Source organism: Perca flavescens, chromosome 1 (assembly GCF_004354835.1).
Source record: "Perca flavescens isolate YP-PL-M2 chromosome 1, PFLA_1.0, whole genome shotgun sequence".
NCBI classification, from domain to species: domain Eukaryota; kingdom Metazoa; phylum Chordata; class Actinopteri; order Perciformes; family Percidae; genus Perca; species Perca flavescens.
In genome coordinates this window covers 29,256,846-29,268,539 of record NC_041331.1, presented here as the reverse complement: position 1 = coordinate 29,268,539, position 11,694 = coordinate 29,256,846, and the positions used below count along the sequence as shown (strand labels likewise).

The 11,694-nt window shown below is 40.2% G+C and overlaps 1 protein-coding gene across 2 annotated transcripts in view; it reads right to left on the bottom strand.

Annotated features, from left to right (window-relative positions):
• smyd3 (SET and MYND domain containing 3) overlaps window positions 1-11,694 on the bottom strand; it is a 79,384-nt gene that overhangs the window by 51,659 nt on the left and 16,031 nt on the right. For both annotated transcript variants that reach the window (XM_028580406.1, XM_028580414.1), the window contains exons 2-5: window positions 10,341-10,404; window positions 10,004-10,111; window positions 9,571-9,628; window positions 9,213-9,358 (exon numbers count right to left, since the gene is read on the bottom strand). In XM_028580406.1, coding sequence (XP_028436207.1) covers window positions 9,213-9,358; window positions 9,571-9,628; window positions 10,004-10,111; window positions 10,341-10,404 — 376 coding nt within the window. The remainder of the gene's footprint in view (window positions 1-9,212; window positions 9,359-9,570; window positions 9,629-10,003; window positions 10,112-10,340; window positions 10,405-11,694) is intronic.

Genomic DNA, 11,694 nt, shown 5'->3' with positions numbered 1-11,694 from the left:
ATTCTTCAGCTGAATACTTTACAGCCTTCGGTGTCTTTGTTTCACAAGGCAGCATTCGTGGAAGTTTTACATAACTCGTTAATGACCCGCAGAGACAGACAGGAGAACAGGGAGAGGGGATGAGTGGGTGGATGAGTGCATACTTGAACCTGTGATAGCACCTTAACATGGACTCCTTCACTGTAGCTCATTGAGGCACTGAGACTGATAGCCAAAGCTAACTACTGTATGTTTAGCACTTTTGAGGCTGATCTTGTGTTCTGACTTCACTGTGAAGGGAAAAGAAAAAAACTAATTCCCTATTTTAACGATCTAAGCGCACGGCGTGAAGCGCCTGGTGCAGGTGCGTTTAGGGCGTGTACAGATCCACTTTTGCTAGTTTAACAGTGGAAAAAAGGGTCCATGCGCCAGGCGCATAGTTCAAAAGGGTTAATCAATCATAGGTGTGTTTTGGGCGTAACATGCACTAAACCAATCAGGGTGTCATCTCCCATTCCCTTTAAAAGACAGGCGTGTTTGTACCTTGCCGCATTGCTATTATGATGGCGGATTTGCTAAGCAGGACGGAGAGCGCGAGCAGATCATATCATATCATAATACCATTTCACACTGTAATAACACCCTGTGTGTTTAACAAGCATAGTGTGCGCGCGCTGTGCACGAGTCTAGGCACATTTTACTAATGCGCTGTTAAAATAACAATGAAATACTGCGTTATTGACTTTAGACCAGGTTTTTGTTGGTCAATGATGCGATCACTTTCCGCTGCCTCAAGATAGCAATACGCCAAGAATGCACCTGAATACACCTCCCTGTAAGACCAGCACGCCCATGGGTGCACAGATGGGCGCAGGTGCATTTTGCTATTTAAATGACGTGGGCACTGGACGGGAAATTGACAACTGGGTTGGTCTTAAACTAGCAAAGACACTTGCGTCTGGCTTGTGCTACTCCGCGTGCAAGATAGGGCCCAGTATCACATTACTGCGACTTGCATTGGTCAATGATATTTACATTATATTTGGCTAACATGAGCAGACATTTTAAGCTATTAAGTGTGACCATTAAGCACTGTGAGGGCTAATTTAGTTCCTCCTTATCATACAAATTTAGTGTAAACACTGAAAATATCTGTGTTCTGTATACTGTGCAGTGAAATCATTTGTCAAAAACATGTACACACTCAAAAAATGCCTCTGTGTAAACTGGTTTGTGCACACACGCATAAATCAGGCTCCACTGTTAGATTTTAAGATGCGTCATATAGCATTTCAGCATGTATTAAAAACAAATTTATCTGGAGACATGCATAATTAGCATAAACAATTGAAACCAACACTAACAGACATTTGGGGTCAGATTTCATTAAGAAATATGAATTGCTTTATGCCACAAGAAATTAAAAATGGTCTTCCAGAAATGAGGTACAGCACCTGTGATTATCATCATTAAATCATCTTGGGTGAGACAGTGACAGACCCAATGATATCACAAAAGAAACCTGGAATTTATGAGCGATTGAAACTTGGGAACATACAAAGTATTTTATTTTATCACGCCAAGCCTTCCTACATGCCACTAGGTAAACATTTCCTTGGATTACCTATTCAAAGAAAACGAGAAACTTTTAAATAAGAAGATAAGCGTTAAGCTAAGGCCATGTCCACACTAAAGACACGTATAACAGAGCTTTTCCAGTCCAGAGTTATAAGGCTGAAAAAGTGACTTTTCTTGAGCCCAAAATATTGAAATGGACAAATGAAAGAAATCAGTGTTGTTTCTTTCCTTATGACTGGGCATCCTGCAAGGAAGTTTGCAACAGTAGTCTAAATCAACAAATGTACATTTCCAGGATAATTGCATGTGGCGTTTTCTTTTGCGGGGTGCAAATGTTCCTTCCTGAGACCATTCTGCAGAGCCAATGTCGCTGCGTCCAGAGCTTAGTGCCACCCAAGACGATTTTGTGCAGGAATTTTTGCGCCACCCAAAGAGGTTTTAGCCAGCCCCAAAGGACAATCACCAGCACCAAAATGATAAGCATTGAGAATAAAAATAGCAATTCAAATCTTCTCCAAATGGGTTTTAGAGCAATGTACTAAACATCCGTTGAACAAGCAGAACATAAACTTGAATATGAGAGCTAATCTCAGTTTTATCTCCAGATTCAGACTGTACCGGACTCTCCCGGTGATTTATTGAAAAACATTAATATTATTTGTTTAACCAGTTTTGTTAATTGGGGTTTTATTTAGTCAAGCATAATATACATTTTTGTTTATCAAATTGTCAGAAATAACAGGCAAATGCATAGATTTCTGTCAAATAAGGTAACACAGACTCATTGCAATCACTGTACGTGATCTGATCATGCTTACTGCCGTGCGTAGTCCCCCACCCCTCACCATGCTCATTCTAAGCCAGGAAAAACCCTGTTGTGATTGGTTTAAATTAATGCAAACAACCCAGAGCATTTTTCTCCTATCCCAGCATGTATGTGTGGTGTAGCCAGATCTTGCTCCACAGTGCTGTGGAGAAAGGGCTGGCTTTGCCGGACTACTGCAACAGTAAACTGCACACTGTGTTTGTTTGGCTCTTGTTCGGAGTTCCAAACAGACTACAAGAAGAAGCCAGAGTCTGGTAATTATTTAGGTAATATACAAACATACAGGGAAAAATAACTAACCTTGCTTGATAAAAAGCAACACCTGGATGAGGGTTTACTGTCCACTACAAAACAAATAATGGACATCTGCCAGCCAACCCATACTCAGTATTCATACTAGTGGCATAAGAGCAGATAAAAAAGGGTTTAGTTGAGTATTATTTAGGTTGACAATAAAATCCTAAAGGCCAAAGTCTGTTTTCTGAGGTTTGGTGGTTTACAGCCCATGTTATTTGCACTGTGTGAGAGGACTGATAAAAGGACCATGAGGGCAGGAGCTGATAAACTACAGGGCTTAGTAATGTTAAGGGCATGTGAGTGACCAACCAATGCAAGCAAAAGTGCCACCATGTGTAGGATTACACCATCCTCGCTGCTGAACTCTAAACCAAAACACAGAATTATACCACATAGTGTATAATACTACACTTTAACATAATGGATGCTAGACGGTGCAGAAAAAATGCTGTAACTCAATGGGATTTCTTTATTTTATCTGGGCAGCTTGTTAATGGGAAAACATACACTCTATAATTATGGCAACTAGGGCTGCATTCAAACTAAATCAGGCGTTACGGTGAAAATGCTAGTCCTCCTATTCATTTAAATGTGGGTAGTGCGTTTAGGTTGCGCGGTGGGGATCGCAGGGGATACAAAAAAAAAAAACCTGCAGGGGAACAGTTGAAACAGAATCAACTTTTGGAGAAATGCAATCGGACGTCACATTGCGGTGATCAATCACATTACAGACAATCAGACAAAACACAATAGAGTGTGAGGTTATGTTTCACACACCAGTGTAAGACCCACTATTTTGATAGACCTCACATCCTGGTTAGATATTGAAAGTCATTGTCTGTCAATGCAGACAGACAATCACTCGTAGGACCCTGCAAACTAGTAAATGCTAGCATCATGGGGAACACAATGGAGACACAAACAGGTTTTTTAAGTGACAAACACGCCACACAAACATGCGCCAATCGCCGCAGATTTACCCATCTGCAGCCAACAGTTATTTTGCTGTGAAGTTAAATGACATTGGGCGCTTTCCCATTCTGACTCAAAAGATGTTTCAACTCGAGGCGCTCCTGCATAAACAGGAGGCGCAGAGAAATCACACTTTCTGGAACATCCCCCTGGAGGACATTCAGGAAGTTAGACAAAACATACAAACACTCACGCTCTCATACGTTATCAGCCTCTATCCGTTTCCATCCCTCTGAATCACCAAAGAACAGTAATTACTGTAAATGTTGGAGTGAGAGAGGAGAGAGCAGAGAAAGCGTGAGGGAGGATAAAGGAGGCAAGAGAGATAGTGGCTCACGCAGCTGGTGTCAAAAATGTTCATTAGGCCAACTCTACCCCCAACTCACACTCAAACACACACACTACATAACACACATTAAAACATACGAACACACATGTATACATGCCTATCTCCTGCAACATATTGCCGCTCAAATCACTTTGCAGAATGAATCGACAACATCCAGACTTGTATTCAAAATGATTCTAATTTCCAGCTGCTCCACCTTCAATCTCTTCTAGATTTCCATGTGCTAATCTTTTCCAGTTTTCGCCCCTCTTCTTTTCTCACGCCTAATTTTAACTCTCCATGTCAACATTTCCTTGTCTTTTTCTCTCCTTAACTGTCCTTTCCATCTCTTTCAGTTCCTTCCTTACTCTCTTCCTTTTTCTATATGTGTTCCTTGTCTCTTCTTTCCCCCCTCTCTTTAACTATTTCTCTCATTTCCTAAACTTCTTTCCTCTTCCCTTCTTCCTCTCCTCCTCTTCACGTCTCCCCATTAGCCCACACACATGCAGTCATAAGTCAATTAAAGTAATGGTTTTTATTCTCTCTTTCTATTATACTGTCTGCGACTGCATTCATGATGGACTTAAAGTCATTACACTAAGCTGTAGGCCTGTGTGTGTGTGTAAAGCCTAAGCTAATTAGGTAGCTCCCATGGCACAGCCAGCTACAATGGCAGACCAGGGAAATGTTAGAGAGATAAGGCTGAACACACACACACACACACACACACACACACACACACACACACACACACACACACACACACACACACAGTAAGAATCTTTATTGTCATTGCACATTGGGTATACAATGAAATTGCAGTGCTTCTTCAGCCAGTGCATAATAAATTTAAATAAAAACAAATAAAAACAATAAAAGGAGAGAAGCAAGCAATATATACAACATTTACACATCATAGTGCATACACACTTTATGAATTACAAGTATGTAAATGGGCATAAACATGCTAGCTTGTACACAAGCATGCGCACGAACGCACGCGCACACACTCACTCATTGCTTCCCATGGGTATATTAAGAGCAGTAATGATGCTGTGGCCTTACTTGTTTGTGTGTGTCTGTGTGCATGCATGCATGTTCGTGGAACACTATTAGTGTGCTGTGGGTGGAGTAGCTATTAACATAAAGGATGGTTTTATATAGCACAAAACACTCCCCCACTGTAAAAAGACTAGACCCCCAACACATACAAACACACAGCCACAAACATACACTCACAGTAATGTCCTAAGTTGTTAAGAATATTTTAAGTACACAATAAGAAAACAAATTTGTTATGTACTTGTGACATTAAAGAATAAGGGGGAGGAGAGAGAGCAAAGGGAAGAAGAGAAAGGGTTGCATGTGTAGAGGAGAGAGACATGGAAAAATATGCATGGACAGACAGAGAAAGGACAGACAGAAACATGGACAGTTTAAGCAGAAGAGAGAGAGAGAGAGAGACAGAAAAACAATACACATCTACAGCAAGAGAGAAGACAGCCAAGAGAAGGAAGACAGGGGGGAAGTGAAATGAAGGACTTCTCCACTCCTTTACACCACCAATACAGAATGCTGTCCATGCAATCACAGTGCCCCCTATTGGCAGCCTATAAAATACCATTCTGCATATTGGCAAAACCACATGCCACACAGGTTGAAGTTCTCTCCATTTTCATTTTGGTTGGGTCTGTCTCTATAGTACACTGGCACGTAAGGGGGAAGGGTGATTGGAGCTTTCAATGGATTTACATGTACTTGATCTTGTGTCCAGCTCTGTTTGATAAACAGTTCTTCTACTGTAGGCATAAGGAAGGAGGTTGCCATTTCTGAATATAGGGGTTCCAATCAGTCCAAATCATTACACACTTCAATTACATCTGTATGCTGCTCACATCCCAACATGGGTGATATGATACACCTGCATGGTGCCATGTTTTAAAGACCTGTGCTACTGAGGAATGACTCAGATGTAGCACTGAGGTAATCGGGTGTTAACAAAAAGGTCTCGAATGACAGCAACTCCCTTCACAAACAAGCTGAAATTGTAAACACGTCACACATGCATATATACGCCAATAAAACAGGGTTTCAGCGTAATACAAGACGCTGTTAAGTGGGTGAAATAAAGCTGCATTTATGCTTCTTTGTCAAGGTGTTACAGCAGTCACATAATAGATTCTTCCAGTGAGGAAATTGATTCATAGCTCAACTATACTGCAGCTGAAGATTAAAGCTATATTGCGTAGTTTCTGCCGCCCCCATGAGGAATTCTAAGTAATGACAACAAAACCATTGGCGCCTCCACATGATACAAGCCTTCCAAGCTTTAATGGCAGAAGGATTTTCCTAAATGTATAGACTCCTACAAAAATAATCCCTCTCAATCATCACTTATGAACCGCTAGAATCAAATAAATAACCTCTGCCTGCATTTTGTCATTTTGCTGTGTTTGGGACCTTTCTGGGCGTCAGCCTTTGGGCACTGGGTGTGCAGCCTCCAGCGTCAATAATTAATTATGAATCCAAAAAACATAACATGTGGTGTATATCACAGATAATGTTTCACATATTATATTAGATAGTCATTTTAATTGCTCTGACCCAGATTAAGGGTTATTGATATATTTCAAAAATTAAATATACTCATTAGAATGCCTTTAAAACAACGTATATCTGGATGTCTGATAAACTCTCACCTCACAAACAAATTTAGCCAGATTTTGAAGTCAATGACCTCCAAATCCACAAATGAAAACTTACTGGCATTTATTCTTTCTGAATGTGTTGCATTGGGGATTCACTTTCTGTTTGTATATCCCATTTCTAAACTACAATGAAATATTTACAACTAAATAAAATCCAGCAAGACTCAATGGTAAAGGAGGCATAGCACAACTACTGCTACTGAATAAATCCATCAGCTAATAAATCAATCAATGCAAAGCCTAATACAACCTCTGTGGAAGATGATATATTGGCTTTTAACAGTGTGGTTGCTTGGGAGGTACAACAACAGTACCAATCACAGTTCTTGTGGTCTTCATGTTGTATTTCCATAGCCCCTGAAGTAACATTTCTGTGGAGAGCCTCCAAATGTAGCTATTCAAACACCCTAACCCCTGCTTTCACTATTTATATTTACAACAAGTGATTTAAAGGTTTTAAGTAAACCTCTACAATATACAGAAGATAAAAAAAAAAAAAAGACAGCGAGTGATAGAGTGAAAGAGAAAGAGAGAAACAGAGGGGGAGATAGCAACCTATGGTATGCCATCAGCTTCAACTTGATTTCTGAGTCACTACATTGTGCAGTACTTTATACACAAACACACTAGACAAGTATGTCATGCTAACTGCTAAATAATTTAAATCTCATTCTCTTGTTTTAATAGGCATCAGCCAGTGACAATTTATGTCAACTGACAAATTCATTTTTTAAGTGAGTGACTTTCATAAAGTTGCTATCCCGGTCCTCCAATTTCTGTTTACATTTCATGTTGTGACACACTTTGTACATTTCCTGCTCTCTTTTAATCTCTCTCTCTCTGTAACATCCTCTTCTCTCTCCCTCATCTCTCTCCGTCAACCCCCCCCTTTTTTTTCTCACACTCTGTCTCTTTCTTCTTCTCTTCTATCCACACAAGTGTTGCTCTGTTGTTCGCTCTTCATCTCCCTCAGATTGGAGCAGAATTCCCGACGGAATCTTGAAACACATTTAATCAGCAGCTTTCCAGTTTTCCCAGCTTCCCACTCACACACTCACATTATAAAATATTACACTCTCTCTCTTTTTCTTACTCCACCTCCATCAAAATTATGCTAAAACATGGAAACAAATACACAAACACAAATATGTGTGTGTGTGTGAGAAATTAAATTCTCCAGTACACGTGCTGCAGCGATTCGGCTGTCACATAAAAGAAAGGGAAAAACAAACAACAACACCTGCAGCTCTGTGAGGCTGCAATGCTCACTGTGAAGCAGATTGTAAGTGCCAAAGTTTGTGGTTGATCCTCAGCAGTCGTGTTTGAGTAAATGTAAAAGTGGTAGTGGTTGGTGTGCCAGTCTTACTTACAATGAATATGTGGACATGCTTGTTTGTCACATAATAACCAGGAATGTCATTATTTTGCATGTGTTTAATCATAAACCAAAGTATTACACACACCTTGACCTGATGGTGAAAAAATCAAGGGATCAGAAATTATTATTATACTTTGTCCTGTGGGGACCATGACTGTCAATGCCAAAAATTCATGGCAATACATCTAATATTCATCAAGATATTTTAGTTTGGATCAAAGTGGTGGACTGACCAACTATAGGCATTGCCAGACCTAGATTATGTCATTAGTGAGGACAAGGATCACAGCATTTTGTATGTTTTGTATAACCATCTGCAAACTATGTTTTGGATATTGAAAAATTATTAGTTTATGGGCGAGTTTTGCTCATTTGCAACCTTTGTTTTATGGAAACACTATTAGCTCAGTCGCCTGGCTGCTCTCAATTAATACTCACACATACTCATACAACAATTGTGATGGGACAAACACAAAACAAAACACACACACACACACACACACACACACACACACACACACACACACACACGTTGGAATTCAAACACCTCAGGGCCATCACATCTCAAAGAGGAGTCACACAAGCTAACAGATGACAGAGGCAAAGCAAAATCCAGAGAAACACATCCTTGCGGTTAAAATTCTAGTGAAGGCAGATGGTGTGTTTTAAGGGATTTAGACCGGAGGTTGTTCTAGGAATACACACAAACACACACACGCGGACATAATCACAGATGCTGGGAAGATATTAGACATATGTTGGGGTCCATCCAAACGCAGCAGGGGATGCTAGAAGCAAAAACAGTTGCTTCTATCGGTCTTTCAATTCAATTCAATTGTATTGTCATTGACAAAATATGCAGGCACATGTATGTAACGAAATGCAGGTCAGTGGCTTCCAACAAACAGTGCGGGCAGTGGGCACATACCCAGTAGATTAAAAAAAACAATATTATTAACAGACTCAGAATGATTGACAAACTCTGCAAGTGAAGTAAGCTGTATCTAAGGAGTAGAAAAAGAAATAGGACAGCAGATGGGACTATAAACTTTTGTGCGTGGGTAGGCATGTTTGTACTTGTGTGTGCGCATGAGAGCACCAAGGTGTGTGTGTGTGTCTTTATACAAATAAAAGGATTTAGCCTACCTTTGCAAGAAGGCTTAGGGGTTCTTGGCAAGAAGGTGGCAGTGCTTCCTGTGCCAGGTCAGGTACTTCCTGTTGTAGGTACAGTTCTAACATGGATGCCAGCTGAGACAGACCATGTTTCTTCTGCTCAGATATGGAATTTAGGTCTGTAAGAAAAATATAAAATCATTTTTATGTCCCATTGAGCTACTGACTAGGTCTGGAAAGACACACAAAGACCGACAAGACACAGAAATACACTCATCTCTTTATGTTCCCAACATGTCTGGTGAGAGGTTCAATATGGTGGAGAGCAACCTTTTTTCACTGCACTGGCATTAGACTTACTCACATAGACACTCTTGGGGGAGAAACTTACGTGATTCATGCTCCTCCAAAGTGTAGAGCTCCTCACTACTGCCCTTAGATGGACTTAACTAGAAAGAAAAATAAGAGGGGGCCTTAACATGTTATTATAGTTTTAGAATATTATTTTTCTGCTATTGTTTATTTCATAAACTATTGTTTTCATTATGTGCAGTAACCCGATATTTTTGCTTTTGCATGAAATCCTTGAAAAGCTGAACTTCTCAGGCACTTACAAAAGCAGAAAACGGAAATTTCCTAAACCAACTGAGAGGCTTTCAATCTTTTTTATATTAGCAGAAATAAACACTTGAATATCCAGAAAAATCCAAAGCAAGGTTTTCGAAGCACAGCAGCAATGTACAGCCCACCACAACTAATAAAAGGAAAGGCACAAGTATTTTTATTGTAGATTTCTTCACCAGTAAAAACTCCACAAAACATACCAAGGCAAAGATGAGTCTCGCAGCCAGACGGACTGAGTCAGTGGGAATTCTGGGTAGGAGGCTTTGCAGACATTTGCACTCTCTCTTATGGCTAGACCATGCTTGTTTCTGTGGGAGAAGGGCATTTTTAACAAATTCTCACACACACACACACACACACACACACACACACACACACACACACACACACACACACACACACACACACACACACACACACACACACACACACACACACACACACACACACACACACACACACACACACACACACACACACACACACACACACACACACACACACACACACACAGTCTGTCAGCGTGAGTTTGTATACCTGGCAAGTGATATTGCAGTAGCGAGCCATCTTGCACTGGGAACACCGCAACAAGGTCTCACATCTAGACAGAAGGAGAGAAAAAAAACTGTTACAGTGCTCAGCATAAGTGAATACACCAATGCTAAAGTTGACTAAATAGAGGAATACAAAAATCATCTTTTTGAAATTTATCTTAATACCTTAAATTAAAAAGATGAAAAATCCAACCTTTAAAAGGACACCAATTTTCTTTGTGAATGAATAATGTATCGTAAATAAATAAATGTTCTACCTTAAAATACATGGGGCATAAGTAAGTACACCCCTATGTTGAATTCTCATAGAGGCAGGAAGATTTTTATTTTTAAAGGCCAGTTATTTCATGGATCCAGGATACTCTCCATCCTGATAAAGTTCCCTTGGCCTTTGGAATTAAAATAGCCCCACATCATCACATACCTAGATATTGGCATGGGGTACTTTCCATAAGATCATCTCTCAATGCAAATCAAACCAGCTATTAGTCTAACTGAAATAAAACCATGCCATACATACAACCGTTTTGGTCTGCTACGCTAACATATGCACTTATCTACTCAAGCATCCATTTTGTTCCTGCCATTGTCTTGACCTTTTCCCATGTAACAACCTTGTCTTATCCTTTTCTACAGTATATGCTGTAAGTTGACTGTGTACATCCATTATCTAGTTTTATCCACCTCCTCATCTTCTTTTAGATTGTCTAAGAGCAATACATTAGGTACTCTCCTCACTGTCACAGCCTATTAGTATCACAGCACTTGCATGTGTCTGAGCGTCAGTGTGCGTATGCTTGTGTGTGCCCACTTGCGGTGTTTGTCTGTTTTTCTGTGCGTTTCCTGCCTTCAAGGTCCGCGGTGTCTCTCAGAGTGACACTGCTGTCCTTTCCAGTTTGCCTGTCAAGTCTGATAACAAGTCAGAGCACAGCAGTGTCTGTCTGCTTCACACAGCCAATTAGTCAGTAAAGAGAGCAACACACACACACACACACACACACACACACACACACACAGAGTGAGTTTCTGTTTGTGCATAGGCAGATATGATCCATATATATATATATATATATATATATATATATATATATATATATATATATATATATATTATATACATATTTTTTTTAGACTGGCAACCCAGAATGCTTGGCACCTTGCTTTCCATTTTGTGATGATTTCTGTGCATTACTAGTGTCATCCCTACATTAGAGCATAGGCGCAGGAGAATCAGGGTTATCAGAGAAGCCTGAGGCTCGTTTGGCGTGAGCTCATATAGAGTACGAAATCACTCTGTGGTTTATCATATGATGACTGATGAGAGAGAGAGGCACAGA